The sequence below is a fragment of the Megascapheus bottae genome, chromosome 29 (assembly GCF_031878675.1).
Source record: "Megascapheus bottae isolate mThoBot1 chromosome 29, mThoBot2.hap1, whole genome shotgun sequence".
Taxonomy (NCBI): domain Eukaryota; kingdom Metazoa; phylum Chordata; class Mammalia; order Rodentia; family Geomyidae; genus Megascapheus; species Megascapheus bottae.
The window spans coordinates 14893326-14916199 of NC_143537.1; the positions used below are offsets into that span (position 1 = coordinate 14893326).

Consider the following 22874-nt stretch of genomic DNA (forward strand, 5'->3'; position numbering starts at 1 on the left):
ATTATCCACCAGAAAACTGGAAGAGTTGCTGTAGCAAGTGGCTGAAGAGCTCAGGGACAACACCCAGGCCCAAGTTCAAGCCCCCTGACCAAAAAAGAAAAAAAAGAACCTACAGGGTTTTGTTTCTTGCCTTTTTGTAACTTTTTATAAATTTGTTTTGTTCTGTTTTGTTAAAACAGAATCTCATTATACAGTCCTGACCGGCCTTGAACTCAGAGCTTCTCCTGCCTTGACACTCCTGTTGTATCACCACCCCCAGTGTAACTGCCTCTGATGAATCCTCTTCTATAGTGTATGATCTTCCCGGTGATATGAGCCAGAAAGATACAGCCTTTCTCAGAGATGCCCAGTAATTCAAGGTAGGTCCTCTTCCCTCTGATTCAAAACACTCATCTCTAATTCCAGCAGTCTTCTCTGGACAGATATCCTCCAAACTCTAGCTCTGGCTGCTTGCCAGTCACCCCCCTGCAATAGTCCATTCACACGTGTGTACGTATCACATACTCAGGCTTGCCTGGAAAGACCCTGAAACAGGTACTGCAATGTTACCTAACTCAGATGATCTACATTTGACTCTAGCTGCCTTCTGAGCTCCTCCTTGGCCCCACATTCAAATCTCTACTCAATTTGGTCCAGATTGGAGTTTCATTCTAAACCTCTTTTCCACAGAGAGTTCCTACTGGTCTCCTTCCCAGTAATTCATGATTCTCCTGCTTAAGCTTCCAGAGTGCTTGGATTACTGATGGACACCACCACACCTGACCTCGCTTTCCTTCCTCCTCTTCCTCTCCCCCACACCTCTCTCTCTCTCTCTCTCTCTCTCTCTCTCTCTCTCTCTCTCTCTCTCTCTCTCTGTTTTTCTCTGTTTTTTGTCTCTCTCTCTGTTGGTCCTGGGGCTTGAACTCAGTGTCTGGGTACTACTGTCCCTGAGCTTTTTTGTGCTCAAGGCTATAGCTCTCTACCACTTAAGCCACAGCTCCACTCCCAGCTTTTTGATGGTTAAGTAGAGATTACAGTCTCATGGAGTTTCATTTCTGGGCTGGCTTTGAACTGGGATTCTAAAATCTCAGCTTACTGAGTTAGCTAGGATTATAGCCACCAGCGCCTAGCCCCCTTCCCCCTCTCAACGGTGACTAAAGGAAGATGGAGGGGCTGGCTGGGCATGTGGCTTAGTGGTGGATTGCTTGCCCAGCATGCATGAAGCCCTAGGTTCAGTTCCTCAATACCACATACACAGAAAAAGCCAGAAGTGGTGCTGTGATTCAAGTGGTAGAGTACTAGCCTTGAGCAAAAGAAGCTCAGGGACAGGGCCCAGGTCCTGAGTTCAAGCCCTAGGACTGGGAAGAAGGGGAATGAGAACAACAAGAAAGTGGAAAGACAGCACAGGATTTAAGCATGAAAGCTTGCAATCTGGGGACACTTCTTTTGTAATCTTGAGGATTTACTCTGGGCCTCGGTTTTCCCATCCATAAAATAGAGATAATCTTTGCCTAGCTCTTCTTGTGAAGACTGTTAGAAAAAAATTAGAAGGCATTGTCAATAGACCAGATCAAAAGTAAATGGCACATAATTAACCAGGAAGAAGATAGATCTCCAATTCTCCAATCAGACCAGACTTTCCTTAAAAGGAGATTCTAGGGCTGGAGCAAGGCTCAAGTGTAAGGCCTTGAGTTCAAATGGCCACGGAAAAAAAAAAAAAGAAAAGAAAGAACAGGGAGATACTAGTCTATTTGAGTCAGCATAATAAGGAAGTCCTCTCTATTTTAATACTTGTAAAATGTAACCTGAAGTATCCTGATGTTAATCAATCAGATTTTTTTTCCTATTGTTTTGTTTCCGCATTCATTCACTGTTGCCTAGAAGGCACACTTCTGTTTTAGAGAATGAAGGCTGTCTGACTCATGAGTTGAGAATAATAGTCTATTAGGCCAGGTGCAGGTGGCTCACACTTGAATCCTAACTTCTTAGATTGAGATTCAAAGCCAGCACAGGCAAAAATGTCTGTGAGACTCCATCTCCAAAAATAACCTGCAAAAACAGCTAGACTGGAGGCATGGCTGAAGTGGTAGAACACCAGTTAAGCAGCCAGCCCAGTGACTGTGAAGACCTGAATTCATAACCCTAGGACCCAGACAAAATAAAACCAGTTAGATTTATAATGACATTGGTTGACATTGTGTCTTAATTTCACAAGATGAAACTAGGCAGACTATCAAAATCCTTCCCAACTATAAGACACTATTCAAATAGACGTATTGACAGAAATGTGCAAGCCATGCACAAGTGATGCGTTTCCTTGATGTGTCCCCACACTACACCCCTCCCCCGACCTTAGAACTTTCCTGGACTGTCATTCATCCCCATTACCTTCAGAGTGATGACTTTCTGGGGAACAAACCCCATTTTCCCATAAGATACCTGAACAGATTCCTCGTGCCTTATAGTCAGAGCTAGTTGAGGTTAACCCACGGTGACCACCCACCCTGTTCTGAAACCCCTTGAGTTCCTACAATGCCCTTCATGCACACTCTGGCTCAGTGAGAGTGAATTTGCTATGTGACTTCTTGGGCCTGGGGTCTCCTGAAGATGACTTTTGCAATTAGGATGCTGGGAGATCACCACAGACATATGCATATGCACATGCGCGCCACACACACAAAGGACCAAATCCTGTCTCCACCACCCTCCCTCGGGCTCCCAGTTAGTCCTAAAGACTAGAACCCTAGGGTCCAGGTTCATTAACACAAGCAAGCATGCCTTTGAACACCTCACTAGGGGTATGCTTTAGTCCTGGCACAGCGCCTGGCATCTGGTAGGCACTTGGAAACTCCTTGTGATAGGAATGCACTACTTGTTCTTATTCAGATTAATTTTCTTTGGGGTGTGTGTGTGTTCTGGTACTGGGGTTTGAACTCAGAGCTTTGTACTCTTGTGCATTCATTCAAGGCTGGTACTCTACCAACGGAACTACAACTCCACTTCTGGCATTTTTGTTGGTTAACTGGTGATAAGAGTCTCTTGGAATTGTCCGCTGAGGCCGGCAGCTTGCTGAGTAGTTAGGATTGTAGGTGTGAGACCAATCTTCTTTGGTAACCTGAGTCTGTGCCAATTAGCACAGGGATGAGAGAGGCTCTCAGAAATGAGAGTTGGGGAGACCAGAGTGTGAGACCCAATGAAGCTTGAGCTAGCTTTTTTTTTTGGGGGGGGGGAGGAGGGCTGGTTCTGGAGCTTGAACTTGGGGCTTGGGTGCCATCCCTGAGCTGCTTCTGCTCAAGACCAGCCCTCTATTATTAGAGCCACCAGTCCTGGGTTTTTTGGTAGTTAATTTGAGATAAAGAGTCTCATAGATATTTTTGCCCCAGGTTTCAAACTGAATTGAGATCTTCCAATCTTAGCCTCCCACCTAGCTAGGATTACAGGCCAGAGGTACCTGGCACCCAACTATTGAGCTAGACTTATGCCTGGGAGACCTGCTATCCAAAGATCCCTAGGCATGACTTTCAACCTTCCAAATGCTCAAGTAGGGGCCCCCTGCTCTAAGCCCTCCCTAGTTCTGTTTCACATAAAACCTGGAAGGAGGTAGCCCTAAACAGGACAACCCAGGTTAAAAAAAAAAAAAAAATATATATATATATATATATATATATATATATATATATATATATATATATATCCAGAAGCTTTAAGAGAAGAATCCAGGTCCTGACTTGCATCTTGCTTTCAAGAAACCTAGGTGGAAAGGGACAGAAGGAAAGCTTTTATTTAATTTACTCCACAGGTAAGCATGGCACTCTTGATCTGGAATCTCTAGGAGTTTCCCGGGGGGAAGGAGACCAGCCCCTCCCCTATCAAGGCAGCAGAAGACATATACATATGTGCAGAGGGAGAGGTTGTAGATGGTTTGGGAAGCGCTGGGGGAGGGGGGCTGGGGGGGAGAGGTCTTGGGATGGAGGAAGGGACAGGAAGTATTCAGTTCTAGTTCCAGGGGCTCTTCCGGAGCCCCGCCCCTCCCGGATCCTTGGCGGTGGGGTGGTGACAGTGTGGGCTGTCGCTGATGCCCTGTGCAGTTTCATTTCTTATAAACACTGCATTGGGAGGAAAGAGGCCGCGGCGGCTCTCATCCTCCCCGTGGGGTTCCGAGGCGGGGCTGGGGGTGGGGGCGGGGGTGGAGACTCCGGGCCCCAGCGCAGGGCTGTGACCCCGGGTAGCCCTGCTGCACCCCACCCTGTGATGGGAGAAGGGCCTGCGCCCACTGGCAGGCTACTTGGCCCCTGTCAGGAGCCTCCACTCTGGGGACGGGGGGGGGGGGGGGGGGGGGGGGAGGTGACCTAAGTGAGGGAGGGGACATGTTTGGACAGGAAGTGGGGCCCAGACCCTTAGGGCCAAAGTCTCGCACCTCCCCACCGTGCCCTCAGCAGGGGAGCTGGACCCGGAGGGCTTCCTGGAAAGGGAGGATCGCAAGGCTCCCAGCTGTGCCGCCCGCTCCCCCGCCCCCCCCTCCCCGGCCCGCCCCCGCCAGGCTGCTCACCGCGGCGGGCCGCTGCCTCCCCCGCCCCACCACCTCCCCCCCGCGGGTGTGGGGCTCGCGGGGCGCCTACCCGCCGCGTGACCCCCCCCCCCGGGCGAGTCGCTCCACGTCTCCGTTGCCCATGCCCGGGTCCCCAGTGGGTGCCCTCCACACCCTCCCCCACCGCCACTCCGCCATTTGGGGGCGCGCAGAAGGGTGGTGCCCCCCCCCCCGACCCCGTCCCGTAAGCTTTGGGAGACTTGGGTGGGAGCCGCGAGGGGGTGGAGGAGGCGGGGGGCTCCGTGTACGGCCGGCGCGCGCGCCTGCGCCCTCGCGGGGCGGGGCGGAGGCCCGGGGAGGGCCCGGGAGGGCCGGGGGCGCCGCGGGGCCGCGCCGGGGGGCGGGGCCCCGGTTTCGATTTCTCACCAGCGCCGAGGCCGCAGGGAAATGGAGGCGTTTCCCGGAACCGCCGAGGTCCGCGGGGCGGACGGGCGGGCGGGCGTCGGGGTCACCGCCCGCCCTCGGGAAGCGGGGTGGCCGCGCCCGCCCGGCGTGCACCTGCCCGGCCCCCGGGAGCAGGTCGGGGGGCGCGGTGCGGGTCGGGGCAGCTCCACTAAGTGAGGGCTGGGTGGTCCCCTAGCCGCTGAGGGCTCGGACCCATCGTTGCGGGTTTCTATGGAATAAGGTGTGGGTGCGTGCGTGCCTGGGTGTCCTTGGGTGCAGTTTGCACGCGCGTGTGCATGTGCGCGTGCGTGATCGTGTGCATGTGTGCATGTGTGCATGTGTACGTGTAGGTCCCTGGGTTTGAACTTAGGGCCTGGATGCTGTCCCTGAGTTCTTGAGGGTCTACCACGAGCCACCCCTCTACTTCAGCCTGCTAAGAGCAGTTACGGGCTTTTCTGAAGCCCAGGCTGGCTTCCCATCGCGATCTTCCGTTCTCAGCCTCCCGAGTAGCTAGGATGACAAACCTGAGCCGCTGGCACTCCATTCTCGTTGCATTTTTTGTTCATTTATGGAAAATCTTCCCCCCTCCCTTCCCATATGACCTGACGCCCCCTCCCCTTTAGTCCTGCTTTCTGGGCGACCACTTTGCCAAGTCCATGAAAGAACAGAGTGAGTCAGAGACATCGGGGGAGGTGGGGGGGGCGGTGGCCTTCTGACTTGCTCCTGGGGACCTGGGGGCCAGAACGGAGGCAGAGACTGCGCATGCCCACAGATAAAAGCAGCATCCTTCCGGACCACAGCACTGTCCTCCAGATGGGGTGGAGGGCAGCAAGGAGCCAGAGTCATCACACAGGAATCTTAGCTGTGGGCTTGGCCACTTCCTTCCCTCCCCAGGACTTGGAGCTTCTGCCAGGGATCCTGTGGGTTGGTTCCTAAATCTGAGCCAGGAAACTGGGAATTTGGGATGGAGGAAACAGAGCCCACCACGCTCCCTTATCAGAACCCAGGGTCTTTCCACAAATCCATGCTTCTTAAAATTGTACAATCCCAGATCTATGATAGAGGCCTCCTATTCGTGTGTGTGGGGTGGGTGGGTGGGTGTGTGTGTTTAGAAAAACATATATCAAACTCAGCATGGCTGCCTCCCACCCGGCTAGGGATGAGGCAGGTGTCACTGGTAGCCAGAACTGCAGGAAGGTGCAGATGAGGCCTTCTTGTGTATGGCAGCACTGGCTTTCTCCAGTCCCTGCCCAGGAGCAGGGTGACCAGCCTGGGAACAAGCCAGGGAAACTCCAAATATTGCAAGAGTGGATCTTCTGCTGTGAGCACAACCCCTGGTGACCCTGGTGACTCAGCTTGGGAATCCCAATTCCAGGACAATGAGGGGTTCCATGGAAGTGGGGGGAAGGGAGGTGGGCAGCAGCCATGGAAGCAGTGCAGTAAACCCAGGCTAGAAAGTTATTGTCTAATTCTTTTCCTATTGCTCAGGGCTAGGCACATCGATCTTAGCCCCTCTGCCCAGTCTAAACAGTACTTTGGAATTCATCCATAAATTGTCAGAGGCAAGAGCAGGAGATTGAGTGACTGTTGTAATCTCAGAAGGCAACCTCGCTGAGAGGCTGTGTGCAATGGATGGATGCCAGCATGTGTGGATGGATGAGTGGATTAACCACTAGAAAACCTGAAGTGGCCCCTGTGGCTCAAGGGGTAGGGTGGTAGCCTTGAGCTAAAGAGCTTAGGGACAACGCCCAGGCCCGGAGTTCAAGCCCCATGACCAGAAAAACAAACAAGCAAAAACTGCATATTCCAATCGGAATGGCTTTTTCTTTGACTGGTCCTGGGGCTTGTATTCAGAGCCTTGATGCTGTCCCTGATCCTTTTTGTACATAAGACTAGGGCTCTACCACTTGAGTCACAGTGCCACTTCTGGTAGTTTATTGGAGATAGTAGTCTCACTGACTCTCCTGCCTGGGCTGGCTTTGAACCCTAATCCTCAGATCTCAGCCTCCTGAGTAGCTAGGATTACAGGTGAGAGCCACCAGGACCTGGCTAGACTGTGGCTTTTCTGAGCAGACTTCCATTCTCTCTCTCTTGAAATCTTGAGAGAAGGGAAGCCTAGTGGCATGGATTGTCCAGACCTGGAAAAAGAGACAGGGCCATTTGTTTATGCCAGGCAATACTCTCTCTTCCCCTGAAATGCAGATGCACAAGGGGACTCAGTTTATAGAAGTCCTCGGAAAGGTATCTGAAGAATCTGAGGACTGGCAAGCAGGGGAACCAGTCTATCTGTTTAAATGGTCTGGAAGAAAGCATAATTGGCTTCTATCTTGACAGGTATCATTCATGTCTGTTAGCCAGCACTAAGTGGGTCCTAGGAATGTTCTAGAGGGTTGGATTCTAAAACTGGCAACAAATAAACCCAAGTTTGCTAGGAGAAGGGACTCAGAGCCAGGTCTCCAATAACTGGTCATTTTCAGGAAACAAAGCCTTGCGAATCCTGAAGAATACCAGAGAGGGTGCCCACAGCCTGCACAGCCTGGCGGCCTGTGGTGTGAATATCTTACTTTGTTTTTAGTGGAGCAGGTGAAAAAAAATGGGGGGGGGTGTAGCATGATGGCACACATCTGTAATCCCAGTTATTTGGGGAGGCAGAGGTAGGAGAATTGCCTAGGCAAAAGCCTGAGACCCTATCTGAAAAACAAAACAAAAGGCAATCAAAATTAATGTAAGTGTGGCTTTACTGGTAGAGTGTTTATGTAGCAAATTCAATCCCCAGTACTGACAACAATAATAATGATGATAATGATAATAAGGATTTTTCTAAATGAAGACTTTGGGCCATTGGCAAGTCATGGGTCAGTGTGGGGGTCTTCTAATTCAGGGCCCTGACCCCCACTTCTAACCTGCCTGTGAGCTCTACAATGGCAGAGAATGCTCAGAGACACCTTCCTGGCATCCAGGAATGGTGCTCTGAATGTGGAATAATGCGCTCTCTCATACTTGGAGTTTGGAGTAAAGGGGGACAGGGATGGTGCAGGGGTGGGGACAGGGGACAGGGGGACACTGAGGAGATAGCAGTTCAGCCAGGCCTGAAGGAAAAAGCCAGAGTCAATAGGCCAAGCATCAAAGACACCCCAAGATTTGGAAACAATCCAAGGAAACTCCCAGAGGCTCAGAAGTTCAGGACTGACTTTGCTTTCCGTGGGGTTTGGGCTGAGGTTGGACTGGCTGGACCAGTAGGGCACTTGGCACTGTGCTTCAGAAAACTTTCCCTGGCTGTAACCTGGGAAAATGCCCTTGGCCCATTAGGAGAAACAGGAGACAGTCTATATTTAAGGAGGCACACCCTCTCGGGTACCAACTGCCCCTTGCATGATCCTTAAAGTGAGTGCTTCCTTAATAGGGCTTGCCTAGGTACCACATTCATCTCATTGTTTTGGTTTTTGTATCCTGGGCTTTGAACTCAGGGGACCTGGTGCTGTCCCTGTGCTTTTGTGCTCAGGGCTAGTGCTTTACCACAGCTGACTTCGAACCACCACAATCCTCAGATCTCAGCCTCCTGAGTAGCTAGGATTATAGGCGTGAGCCACTGGCACTCGGATCTCACTCTTGTCCAAGCCCCAGCAGTGCCTCTGAGGCTGGGAGGTAGACAGGGGAAGAGCTCATAACCCTGGTGGATTAGGGTACTAGGTTTATAAATATCTGGAGATATCCTGGTCACCTCCAAATCAAGGAACAGGATTTGGAGATGGCTAGGATGTGGGACAGGCTGGGGTTGGACCTTTCTAGGCCCCCTTTGGTCCCCCTTTTGGGATGAGTACAGGAATACACTCCCCCCTCCCCCACCTCTCACATACACTCTTTCTATTCAGGGATTTGCATGCACACAGCTAGGCCATGGCAAGACCTTGGGCTCGAGGTCACGATTCTGGGGAGCCAGCAGTTTGTGTTAAAGAGAGTAGGGCAGGAGGTCAAAAGGTGTGTTCTAGGCATGGCCTGGTCACTGGTGACCCTAGCTAAAACCCGAAACCCTGCTTTCAAGACAGCTCGCTTGGTTTTGTCCTTTGGACCCTGGGGTGTGTGAGCACAGCTGGCAGGGAAGGGTGGATCTGACTGCCTCTGTCACTGGGTGGAGAATGATTGTCAATCCCGTTGTACTTCTGCTGTCTGGTAAAACCCAGAGTTCACCCTCAGGCCCACCTGTGTTCCCAGGTCATGAGCAACTTGGCTCCCCCAGTCTCCTACTCTGAAGCTTGGACATTATGACAGCAACGCCCCCTGCTGGACGATGTAGAGAACTACCCTCCCCCTCCTCTTGGGGGAGTGGCCTAAGGTTCCCAGGGAAACAGAGGGTGGTAGGGACTGTATTCCTAGGCTGCTGGGAAGGGCAAGGACAGAGGATGAACTTTGGCTAAGGCGACAGGCAGGTGCCACTTGGTAAGATAAACAAAGTACCTGTGCTTCCTGGTTAGTGGCCTTTGAACAGATGCTAAACAGACTAGGACAGAAGCACAGGTAGAGAGATGGGGTTGTCTAAGGTGACTTGCCTAGGAAGGCTTGCCTCACCTTTGTCTTTGCCTCTTCTCTGCATCCTAGGCTGAGCCCTTAGCTCCCCAGGTATGCACAGTTCAGGCACACACAACCTTTAGGTTCTTCTAAGTAAATCCTCTGGAGGCATAGCCCAGGTGGTAAAGCATCATATACTGAGTTTGAGTCCTGGTTGGTGGCGGGGAGGGGAGTGGAGGGAAATCCACTAAATCAACAAAAGCTTTGGCTTGAAATTGAAGACAAAGGGACTGGGAATGTGGTAGAGTGCTTGCCTAGCATGCATGAAGCCCTGGTTCAGTTCTTTGGTACCACATATACAGAAAAAGCTGGAAATGGCACTGTGGCTCAAATGGTAGAGGGCTAACCTTGAGCAAAAGAAGCTCAGGGACAGTGCCCAGGCCCTGAGCTCAAAGCTGTAGGACTGGCAAAAAAAAAAAAAAAAGAAATGAAGGCAGAAGGCTAGCCTTTCTGGAACAATATCCCCAACACTATAGAGAGAGCAAGCAGTGCCCAGAATTCTTGTCTGAAGTAACCAAGCTGGAAGTAGAGGCAGGACCAAGTCAGCATCTCAAAATCTGATCATCAAGCTGGGTGCTAGTGGCTCATGCCTGTCATGCTAGCTATTTAGGAGGCTGAGATCTGAGGATCACAGTTCAAAGCCAACCTGGGCAGGAAAGTCCATGAGACTGACTCTTGTCTCTAATTAACCACCAAGAAACCACAAGTGGCAGTGTGGCTCAACGTGGTAGAACACTAGCCTTGAGTGGGAAAAGCTCAGCATCCAGGCCCTGAGTTTAAGCCCCACAACCAACAATTTTTTTTTTTAAATATCTGAGCATCTACAAGCAGTTCCAGGCCTTGCGGACATGGGCCACCCGTGGAGTGTTGGGTGGTGCCCAGTGGCCCGGGTGCAAGGGGATTTGACAGTGTGCTATTTAACCCTCAGCAGTGAGCCAGGAGTTCAGGCAGCATGTCCCACTGATGGTGCTTATCTCCCCAGAAAACTCTGCAACCCAACAGAGACGGTGGCTTTCCCTGCCCACCATGGCCCTGGTATCGGGAGTCCCCTCCCCCTGAGCTTCTGGGAGTTGATTTATGAAGCTGTCCCTCACAGGCTGAGGGCTCAGGGCCAGTCTGCACCCCAGGAAAATCCTGGCTGGCTAAGACAGTGTGCGGAGCATGATTTCCTTGGACAAACAGGCCTGGGGAAGCCTTTAAGCAAGGTCTTATGGGTACAGGCCTGGGGTTGGGGACAGCTGACAGCCCTAGCAATCAAAAGAAGTAAAAAAGTTCCCAGGATACTAATCTCTGGAATGTGAACGCAACACTTGGATGTTGCTTGGCTGGCCCAATATTGCTGAACCGTGCCTCCAACCCTGTTTTTCACTGTTTTGTATATGTGTGTGCACACACCCTTATGCAGGTATGCGCACAAGCTGGTGCTGGGGCTGGGTTTTTTTCTCTCAAAGCTGGTACTCTATCACTAGAGCCACCACAGCTCCCCTTCTGTAATTAATTGGAGGTAACAGCCTCATGGAGCCAGGCACTAATGGCTCACGCTTGTCATCCTAGCTACTCAGGAGGCTGAGATCTGAGAATCATGGTTCAAAACCAGCCTGGGTAGAAAACTCCCCGTGGGACTCTTCAATTGACCTCTCAAGAACCAGAAGTGGTGCTGTGGTTCAAGTGGTAGAGCACTAGCCTTTCGCACAAAGAGGCTCAGAGACAGTGCCCAGGTCCTGACTTCAAGTCCCATAACTGACAAAAGGGGGAGGAGGAAGAGGAGGAGGAAGAGGAGGAGGAGGAGGAGGAAGAAGTCCACCTCGTGGACTTTCCTGCCATATTGGCTTCAGCCTCCTCTCAGAGCTCAGCCTCCTGAGTAGGATTACAGGTATGAGTAACTGGTTCCTGGCTTCACTGGTTACTTTTAGAATAGGATTTGCTTCCTGCCCAGGAAAGGCATCTACTTTTAGGCCTCCCATCATCGAGGTCACAGGGGGCCCTTCCAGTTCAGCATCACTCGGTGAAAACAATTTTTTTTTTTCTGCATGGCTGAACTGGCACCATAAGTCACCCAGTCTTAGCCTTCCATGTTGCTTAGATAAGTCTGGGCTATTGTGCTCAGCTAAGTATTGAAAAAGGATCCTGTGAACTTTGCAATCAGGGCTAGCCTTGGATATCCATCCTCTAGTTTCAGCCTCTCAAGTAGGCAGTCCTAAGCCACTGCTACTTGGAGCTATTTTATCTTTCCTGAAGGTTTCCTCTTGTCGTTTTCCTACACGTGTCATTTCTCTCCCTTCTAGGGATGGTGATAGACCATGCGTCCCTTAGGAATGGATTATCTGATAAATTTGGAAAGCATGTCCCCTGTATCTAGGTGCCAGGCACAGAAATGGGTACTGTGGGTGGAAACATTCAACAAGCACATATTAAGACTGTCATGTGCCAGCTGTGGCTCTCGGCACCAGATATAAAAGTGACTAGGACAGGGGCCGGGAGTTTGGCCTAGTGGTTAAAGTGCTTGCCTAGCATGCATGAAGACCCGGGTTCGATTCCTCGGTACCACATACATAGAAAAAAGCCGGAAGTGGTGCTGAGGCTCAAGTGGTAGAGCTCTAGCCTTGAGAAAGTCCAAGGACAGTGCTCAGGCCCTGAGCTCAAGCCCAGGACTGGCAAAAAAAAAAAAAAAAAGTGACTAGGACAAAGTTCCTGCTGTCCTAAAACAAACTTTCCATGGGAGGCAGGGAATGACCCGATAAGCACAGAATGTGTCACATGTACACTGATCGATGTTTTGTGGTGAAATAAGATAGCAGTGTGCATGAGCTTGGAATATGGTTAGTAGTTAGAGTGTTTGAAGTGGTTAGTATGCATAAAGCCCTGGGTCCAATTCCTCAGAATCACATACACAGAAAAAAAAGCCAGAAGTGGTGTTGTGGCTCAAGTGGTAGAGTGCTAGTCTTGAGCAAAAGAAGCACAGGGACAGTGCCCAGGCCCTGAGTTCAAGCCCCAGGGCTGGCAAAAAAATAAAAGATTGCAATTGGATACTGTGTGCAGAGGTGGTAACTTTCAATCTGGTGTCCAAGGAATGGCTAAAAAGATGACATTTTAGCTCTTTAAATGGTAGAAGGGGCAAACATATTCAGAACAAGGCGAGGAGCATGCTAGGGCAGACGGCATGGGTAGTGCAAAAGCCCTGGGGAAGAAGCAAGTCCAGTGTGCTTAGGGAAAGGATGGGCAAGCCTGCAGTGGGGAGGATAGGAGGGAGAAGGGAGAGGGGGTGAATAGGTAGGGAGGGGTTAGGGTCAGGTAGAGCCTCTGGGAGCCTCTGGTCAGAGGCTTAGGCTTTATGTCAAGGGAATGGAGGCTTTGAGGAGAATCTAGATAGGAGAGTACTTAAGGGCAGAGTGGGGGGCACTGTCTGAAACTCGTGTGCTCTCTGGCAGAGAGCTATGTGGCACTCAAGATCATTGGATAGCTTGTGGGCTATATCAATTCTCCAGACCCAGTCAGAGACCCTATGGATCTTGTATGGGCTCTGCATGCATCACTTGGCCCCTCTGATTGGATGCCAGGTTCAGTGTACACTTCTGGGATTTAACAAGTCCACTGTTCACATGCAGATCAGCCAGGGGCTGAGGGCACATGACTGTTTAAGGCCATGGTGATATGGTGTCTAGAGACCTGGATATGGGACTGCTCAAGACCAGGGTAAGATACTTTAAGAGAGGGAGCCTCTTCTCTGATTGCCTGGCTGACCCCCCCCCCCTCACCCCTCCCGGCTTCTCTCATCAGGGCCAAGAGAAGAGGAAAAGGATGGATGGTAATTGGGGGGCTGCTGCCAGGGCAGGGTTGGAATCGGTGTCCAGAAGCCAAAAGGCTCCTGTGTAGAAGGCAGAACTGGGCTCAAAGGGTGGGCCATGTGGGGCCTAGTGGGGAAGGTAGGGCCTTCAGAGCTTCACTTCCAAAATTAACAGGCCAATTATCTGGGGGCAGTGTTGAATCCTGTTAACAGCCTAGACAACTGCCTCTGTCCCCAATAAAGTACAGAGTTCGTTTCCCCTCCATGTCTAACAGGATTTGTTGGTTTTCTGAAATATCTTCAGCAACTTAAACTTTCAGAACTGCTATGTTCAGGGGCTGGAAGGTGCCTGTCAACTCATTAGTCTGATTAGAGCTTGGGGGGGAAATACCCGAATAGGCCACAAGAGGGCAGAAGGGAGCTAAATGCTCCATGAGCTCTTCAAAGGGTTTCAGAAATGGCTCTGTATTAGAAACTGGGCCTGTAGTGTGTAACTAAGTGATGGGGTGTGTGTGTGCAAGGTGGGGGGCCGGCTTTCACCCCTAGAAAAAAAATTTTAAAACAAAAACAGGAATCGGAGAACTGGCATAAGGCTGGGGACAGAATGGAAGGAGGGAGGGAGGGTAAAGAAGCTTCCAGCCATACCAGCTTTGGAAAACAGGAACCTGAGGTGGGGAAAGGTTTGAATTGCTAGCACTTGGGAGTCAGGCAGAAGGACTGAGAATTCTGACTACACAGTGAGAGCCTATTTCAAAAATAATAAGCCAGCTGCAGTGGCTTACGTCAGTAAATCCCATAAACTCGGGAGGTAAAGACTGGAAGGGTTGTAATTTGAGGCCAGCCAGAGCAAAACATCAGTGAGTGTTGCAAGCCTGTGGTCCTGGCTATATTATATAGGAGGCAGAAGAGACCAGAAGTGGAGCTGTGGCTCAACTGGTCTATAGAGTTCTAGCCTTGAGCAAAAGAACCTCACGGATAGTGCCCAGGCCCTGAGTTCAAGCCCCAGGACTGGCAAAAAAAAAAAAAGAAAAAGAAAAAAAGAGACACAATTCATTTGGTTTGGATATAAAGTCTCTTACTCCAGAATAACCCCCTCTCCCTAAAGCCAGAGGTAAATAAGGACTGTGACAAATATGCTTTCATGAAGAACAAACCAATTAGGGAACAGAGCTTTAAAAATGATTATGTCCAGGTCTAGTGGGTTTTGCCTTTAATCCCAACTACTTAGGAGGTGGAAATTAGGAGGATTGATGTTTGAGGCCAGCCCAGGCCCCCTCATACCCTGCCCCTCCCCAAAATGATAGCAGATCTTCATCTCTATCTGATCCTGTTAGTGAACCTCTGTAATCCCAGTTATGTGGGAGACCTGAGGAGGTAGATCCTGATACAAGGCTAAGTCCCAGCAGAAGTGTAAAACCCTGTCTGAGAGTTTGGCTATAGTGTCTGCCTAGCAAGTGTGAGGCTCTGAGTTCAAAGCCTAGTACTACCAAAACACACACACACACACACACATACACACACACACACACACACACACACACTCATACACATACAGATTCCTTATGAAACAGATAATGTGTACACGAGAAATTATCACCTACAGTAGCCTAAAGCAGCAAACACATGTGGCCACCTACCACCCATATTAAGTGACCATTGGCCCCTCCCAAAGCATCTAAACTCCTCCCACCAAGATGACCACCAGACTGGTTTTTGTTTGTTTGCCAGTCCTGGGATTTGATCTCAGAGTCCAGGTGCTGTCCCTGAGCCTCTTTGTGCTCTGGGCGAGCACGCTACCACTTGACAGGCTAGGATTTTTGGTCAATCATTTCTTGGCTCCTCTGTACCATTTAATCACATATGTAAATATTCCAAAATTATATATATGAGCTCATGTTGGCTTGAACTCCGGTGCCTGAGTGCTGTCCCTGAACTCTTTAGCTCAAAGATACTGCCCTACTCCATGAGCCACAGACTCACTAGAATCTTACAGACTTTAGTGCCTGGGCTGGCTTTGAACCTCGATTCTCAGATCTCAGCCTCCGAGCAGCTAGGGTGACAGGTGTAAGCCTGTGGGTCATGGGGCTTGAACTTGGCCTGGACACTGTCCCTGAGCTCTTCAGTTCAAGGCTACCACCCTACCCCTGGGCCTGGGTGCTGTCCCTGAGCTCTTTAGCTCAAGGCTACTACCCTACCCTTGAGCCAAGCCCCACTTCCCATTTTCTAGAGGTTAATTGGAGATAAGAGGCTCAGGTCCTTTGATGCCCAGGCTGGCTTTGAACCTTGATCCTCAGATCTCAGCCTCCTGAATACCTAGGATTACAGGCATGAGCCACCGCTCTTGGCTTAAAAAAAAAAATGTATACAGTCCTGGGGCTTGAATGCAAGGTCTGGGCACTGTCCCTGAGCTTCTTTTGCTCAAGGCTGGCACTCTGCCACTTGAGCCACAGTGCTACTTGCCTTTTTTTTTTTGAGTGAGAACAGACCCATATTGTATTTGTCACTTAAAACCTGCTTTTGTTACTTCACAAATGGTTTCAGATTGTTCTGTTGATATTGCGATATACTACTCATTTATTATACTACAGCCCTGAATGAGTAAGTTACATTTTATTTGCTTTATGACTGATGAATATTTTGTTTTGTTTTTCTCAGTCTTAGTTATTAAAAACATATCTCATACAGGGTTTAATCTCCAGTACCCTTTAGAAATTTTTTCTTTTTTTTTTTTTTTTTTTTGCCAGTCCTGGGCTTGAACTCAGAGCCTGAGCACTGTTCTTGGGCTTTGTCAAGAGTACAGCTCTACCAGTTGAGCCTCAGCACCACTTCCAGCTTTTTCTATGTATAGGGTACGGAAGAGTTGAACCCAGGTCTTTGTGCATGCTAGGCAAGCACTCTACCACTAGGCCAAACTCCCGGCCTCCAGTACCCTTTAAAAATGCTACCAAAAGGACATTAGAGCCAAATGTAGCGAGTCATGACTGTAATGCTACTTATTTAGGAGGCAGAGATAAGGAGGATTGACCTTTGAGGTCAGTGGGGCAAAAAGTTGGCAAAATCACCAATCTCAATCAATAACTGGACCTGATCAAGCACACCTGTCATTCCAGCTCTGTGGAAGAATTACAGTCAATACAAGCCCAGGCCAGAACATGAGACCCTGTTAGAACACAACAAAAGCATAAACGAGCCGGTGATCCTAGCTACTCAGGAGGTTGAAATCTGAGGATTGTGATTCAAAGCCAGCCCGGGCACTAAAGACCGTGAGACTCTTATCTCCAATTAACCACCAGAAAACTGGAAATGGCACTGTGACTCAAGAGGTAGGGTGGTAGCCTTGAGCTGAAGAGCTCAGGGACAATGCCCAGGCCCAGAGTTCAAGTCCCACGACTGACAAAAAAAGGAGCTGGCTGAAGTGGTGGAACTCCTGCCCAACAGGGATGAGGGCCTTAATTTGAACCTCAGTATACCACCTGTAATCTTAACCTCTCACACTTGTAATCTTGACTTCTTGGGAGACTGAGAACGGGAGGATCCCAGTTAGAGGCCAGCCCCAGCAGCAAAGTTCACAAAACCCCTTCTTAACCCATAGCTGGCAAACACCTGCCATTCTAAACTATATGGGAGGTTTTTGGTTCTAGGCAGACCCAAGCAGAATAGTCCTTGAGACTTTTATCTCAACTGAAGAAACCGTGATGAAAAGAGAGACTCAAAAATGACCAGCACAAAGCCAGGCACCGGTGGCTCATGCCTGTAATTCTAGCTACTCAGGAGGCTGAGATGTGAGGATTAGTCCAGGCAGGGAGATCCTTGAGACTCTTTATGTCCAATTAACCACAGAAAACCATGAATGGCACTATAGCTCAAAGTGATAGAGGGCTGGCTTTGAATGGGACAGTGCTGAGGTCTTGAGTTTAAGCTATAAGACTGAAAAAAAAAAAAGCCTCAGTTCCTGAGTTCAAACCTGAGGGCCTGTGTCCTCTTCCCCCCCTCACCATTTCTGTGGTCTTCTTGGAGGTGGGAGCATGTTATTATTTCCTAATACACTAAAGAACTTTCCAGCAGTTAACCTTCAGCAAAAAGTGCTCAGGGACAGTACTCAGGCCCTGGGAGTTCAAGCCCCATGACCAGCAAAAACAAATACATACATACAAAAACAGCACACAAAGAGTGCTGGAGGCATGGCTCAAATGATAGAACATCTACCTAGCCTGGTAAAAGCAAGGCCTTAACTTCAAACCTCTGAATTGCTATTAAAAAAAAAAAAAAAAGAAGAATCAATTTCCAGAACATATAACAAAATCTACTTAATTTAAAAAAAAAACCCACCCCCACATGGAAGCATTTCTCAGAACAGGAAACACAGGTGGCCAATAAACAAATAAAGAGATGTGTCACCTTGTTAGTAGTCAGGGAAATGCAAAAATTAAACCACAGTGAGATAACATTTCACACCACAAGACTGACAACAATTTAAGAATCATACATTGCAACGTTTACCTAGAATGTGAACTAATTCTTGTTCAATGTCTGTAGCTCTGAAGTATAATTTCTAGGAAAACTGGGAATCCTAGCTTGCTTACAAGGCAGGCTCTAGCACCTGAGACATTCCATCCCCTCCTTTTTTTTGCCAGTCCTGGGGCTTGAACTCAGGGCCTGGGCACTGTCCTTGAGTCTTCTCAAGGCTAGCGCTGCACAACTTGAGCTATAATGCCACTTCGGGCTTTTTCTGTGTATGTGGTACTAAGGAATTGAACCCAGGGCTTCATGCATACTAGACAAGCACTCTACCACTAAGCCACATTCCCAGCCCCTGTACACTTTTATAATGGTCCCCTTTAAAAATTCTCCTGCAGTTACCAACAGGAATATTCTAGCCATATTCTGATAGTGGTGCTCACTCAAGGTCATGCATTCTTTGCTTCTCAATTGTTTTTGTTTGTTCGTTTGTTTGTTTTTGCCAGTCCTGGGGCTTGAACTCAGGGCCGGAACACTGTCCTTGGGCTTTATCAAGGCCCAGTGCTATACCAGTTGAGCCACAGCACCACTTCCAACTTTTTCTATGTATGTGGTACCAAGAAATTGAACCCGGGTTTCTGTGCATGCTAGACAATCCCTCTACCACTAGGCCATGCTCCCAGCCCCTATATTGTTTTTTTTGTTTTGTTTTGTTTTTTTGTTAGAGTGTACTTTTTTTACTCTGAAGGTTTCTCCACCTAATTTTTTTTTTTTTTTTTGGTGCTGATGCTGGGGCTTGAACTCAGGGCCTAGGTGGTGTCTCTGAGCTTTCTTTTGCTCAAGATTAGCATTTTACCACTTGAGTTCTACTTCCAGCTCTATAGTGGTTAATCAGAGCTAAGAGTCTCACAGACTTTCCTGCCCAGGCTGGCTTTGAACTCTTAAATTCTCCTGAGCCTTCTTTGGTAGGGAAAAACAGCCCATTTTCCCTTCATCGTTGTAGGCCAGCTTCTTCCTGCTTGGAGACAGAATAGCCATTTCGTCTGGGGGAAAAAAAAAAAAAGATGGCCTTACTGAGCTATATCCCAGCCCCACAGATTTGTTTAATCTGGCTCATTCAACATGTACACATGTCAAAACATAAGGGCACATACACCGTTATAATCATTTGTCTTTATATATTAGCTAAAACGTGAATTTTCAAACATCCCCAGAATCTTCATTCATCATCAGCCAGCTCTCTTTTAGTTTTCTATTGTCCACTCGGTACTGATCACACCAAGAAACTCTCGCAGGTAATCAAGGAACTGCCTTCTTCTCCTTCTTTCCTCTCCACATTTCTCCTGTGTGAAGAATACGCATTGTTGAAAACCATACAAATGCCATAGAAATGGACACATCCAGACAAACTGGAGTTCCCATGGAATATTTGTATATCTTACTTTTTGGAGGTCAATGTGTTTCTTTATTAAGGATAAGTTTTGGAATAGTTTTTCCACAGCACCCCTATGTACAGTTTGATTCTTCAAGGTGTCTATTCCACGAAAGATTTCTTCAATGCAGAGTTGGTGCTGTATGAGGAAGATTTAAAACATGCAAATAAAGCTAGATATATGTACATGTGGTGCATTAGACATCCTACAATATAGAAATAGGTCAGGATATCACATCGAACCTGGCACATATCATTTAAATTGGGCAATGAAAAAAATGGATCCCCAAAATTAAGCTTTGCTTTGTGATATTTATATCAATTCTCCAAAGTATGTTAAATTGCTCTTTTTTCCAAGTTGCATACCACCTCAGATTGAGACAAAACTATCAATAGTGGATGAAGTTATATAATCAATGGGGAGTATTACAAATGAAATCAAGAAATAAAATGTTCAGGTGATGTCATGTAATTATGGTACGAACTGAATCCATAGCAGCATTTTCTTTTGCAATTCAGTCTGGTAATTTTATTCTATTCAAATTATTGGTATGTTTTACCTTTGACAAATGTGATATATAATCATAATCATTTATCTGTGCAGATTAACAAAATGATTTGGTGTGTGTTTTACTGTTTACTGATCAAGATTCTAAAGGTAAAATCCTAAGATACTAATACTTACAGAAAGATATCAGAATGATCTAGAAGTGTAACTTACTGATAAAAGGACCCAGTATGTACAGGACCTTGGGTTTATGCCTGAGCAATGAGAGAAAAGGGGTGGGAATGTGGCTCAGTGGTAGAGTAATTGCCTAGCATGCATGAAGCCCTGAGTTCGATTCCTCAGTATCATATAAACAGAAAAAGCTGGAAGTAGCACTGTGGCTCAAGCTAGACTTGAGCAAAAGAAGCTCAGGGACAGTGCCTAGGCCCCTGGGTTCAAGACCTAGGACTAGGACCCCCCCCCCCCCAAAAAAAAAAGAAGGAAGGAAGGAAGGAAAGAAGGAAGGAAGGAAAGAAAGGAGGTAGAGCAAGAAAAAGAAAAAAAAAGAAAAAAGGAAGGAGGAAGGGAGAAACAAGGAGGGATGGAGGAAGGAAGGAAGGTAGGAAAGAGGAAAGGAAGAAAGGAAGGCCGGACAGCCATGTCTTGAACTCTTTCATACCCTGTGAAACGCTGGGAAGACTCTGACAAAGAGGCTTTCAGGTAGAAAACTGACACTTCACTGAGCATAAACTATTTGTATAATAGTTTCTGTGGGGGGGTTGAGTGGGGGCAGTTATAGGATTTGAACTCAAGGCCCAAGCACTGTCCCTGAGCTTCTTTTGCTCAAAGCTAGCACTCACTTGAGCAACAGTGCCACTTCTGGCTTTTTCTGTTTATGTGGTACTGAGGAGTTGAACCCAGGGCTTCAAGCGTGCTATACAAGCACTCTACCACTAAGCCACATTACCAGCCTTCCCTGAGCTCTTTCGCTCAAAGCTAGCGCTCTGCTACTTCCAGTTTTCTGGAACTAAGAATCTCACAGACTTTCCTGCCTAAACTGGCTTCAAATCACAATCCTCAGATCTCAACCTCCTGAGTAGATAGGGTTACAGGCATAAGCCACCAGCGCCAGTGGTTGCATAATGGATTCTACTGGCTGAAAGTAATTCCTAATATTTTGTTATCATTATTTTCAGACAGAGTTTTGCTATGTAGTCTAGGCTGTCCTTGAACTCTCCATGTAGCCCAAGCTGGCTTCAAATGTGCCATGTTCCAGCTTCCACCTTCCAAGTGCTAGGGTTCCATGTATGTACCCGCACACTCAATGCTCATTCCTAATGCACACATTCATCCCTGCCCGTATAAAAACCACGTAGAGGAAATTCAACAGTTCCATGTAATGACATGAGCCTGTGGTCCCAGTCACTCAGGATCCTGAGACAACATAATGAGATTCCAAAGAAAGTAAATTAAACCCGAATGACATATAGCTTAAAATGTGAAGTTAGTCATACAATCATCGAATCATAATTTGACTTACATTTTTATGCGTCGGAACAGGAATCCTCTGGGTCTGAAAAGTACACATATTCATGTTTTTTAAAAGCACTTTAATATTATGAATTATATGATGCTTGCTACAGATGTAGTTATTACTCTTTTTTCCCTTCCTTCCTTTTTTCTTTCTTTTTTTTTTGTGCTAGTCCTGGGGCTTGAACTCAGAGACCGGGCACTGTCTCTGAACCTCTTTGGCTCAAGGCTAGCACTCTACCATTTGAGCCACATCTCCACTTCCCAGATTTTTGGTGATTAATTAGAGATAAGCACCTCAGGGATGTTTCTGCCCCTGGCTGGCTTCGAATCACCATTCTCAGATCTCAACCTCCTGAGTAAGTCGGATTACAGGCTTGAGCCACCCGAGCTTGGCCAACTAGCTACTCTTTAACATACACCCACTCACTTTATAACAGATGTTTGCTTATATATGGCAAATGAAGCACCACAAACAATTACCTCTGCACTCTTTAAGAATAGGAATAAAGAATTACCTCATTGCCTAGTAGCAGAGCTCGATGAGTAGAAAGCAAGGTCAAGGTCTCTTTTACCAGTGTTGGCACAGAACTTTCCAAATCAATGGTCCAAACATAGGCAGCTCCAAGAGCTAGCAGACCTAAGTGCAGAAACATCCTCATGGCTCTGAAGTGCTCACTGTTTGCTTTTGGCCAGAAGATTTTTAAAAAGTGTATAACACAAGCCTGAATTTGCAACCAATTTATTCTCTCTCTGAGGAAATGAATAATAGCTAACAATCAGATAGAGAAAACCTAATGATGCCAAGTAATGAAACTCAAATGTTTGCAATATCTTGTACATGAAAAAAAAAGTGTATTTAAAATGTTTTGTCTAATAATGAAAATCCCTACTTCTCCCCTGAAAAGAATTTTTTTCCATGACAGAAGCATTTGAATTGACACATCATTATTTCAGTTTTGTACCTGATCAGAAGCTTGGATTTCCTTTTGCTGTTTTATTTATGTTTATTTGTTTTGTGCTGGTTTTGGGCCTTGAACTCAGAGCCTGGGCACTATCCCTGAGGTTTTTTTTTGGGGGGGGGGTGGGTCATGGGGCCTGAACTCGTCCTGGGCACTGTCCCTGAGCTCTTCAGCTCAAGGCTACCATCTTACCCTAGAGCCAAGCCCCACTTCCTGTTTTCTAGAGGTTAATTGGAGATAAGAGTCTCAGGTCCTTTTGTACTTGGGCTGGCTTTGAACTAGTGTGATCCTCAGATCTCAGCCTCCTGTGTAACTAGGATTACAGGTGTGAGCTACCACACCTGGCTCCTGAGTTGTTTTTTGTTGTTGTTTTTGTTTTGGCTTAAGACTAGCATTTAACCAGTTTGTGTCACAAATCCACTTGTGGGTTTCTTGTGGTTAAGAGGGGCAAGGGCTTGTTCCTGGGCTTTACTGCTCAAGGCTATCGCTCTACCATTTGAGCCGCATTTCCATTTCCAGCTTTTTTTTTTTTTTAAAACTCAGAACCTGGGCACTGTCTTTGAGCATTCTCAAGACCAGAGCTCTACCATTTGAGCCACAGCACCACTTCTGGCTTTTCTGTGTATGTGGTACTGTGAATTAAACCCCTGCTAGACAAGCACTCTACCACTGGGTCACAGTCTCAGTCCTGCCTTCAAGTTTTG

The 22874-nt window shown here is 47.8% G+C and overlaps 1 protein-coding gene across 1 annotated transcript; it reads right to left on the reverse strand.

Moving 5' to 3' along the window:
* Positions 1–18527: 18527 nt before the first annotated feature.
* Il5 (interleukin 5) lies at positions 18528–22665 on the reverse strand. The gene is made up of 4 exons (XM_090320873.1): positions 21727–22665; positions 21219–21251; positions 19202–19330; positions 18528–19102 (listed from the first exon to the last, which is right to left on the reverse strand). The coding sequence occupies exons 1-4, from the start codon at positions 21868–21870 to the stop codon at positions 19004–19006; spliced, it is 405 nt and encodes a 134-aa protein (XP_090176999.1). The 5' UTR covers positions 21871–22665; the 3' UTR covers positions 18528–19003.
* Positions 22666–22874: the final 209 nt, after the last annotated feature.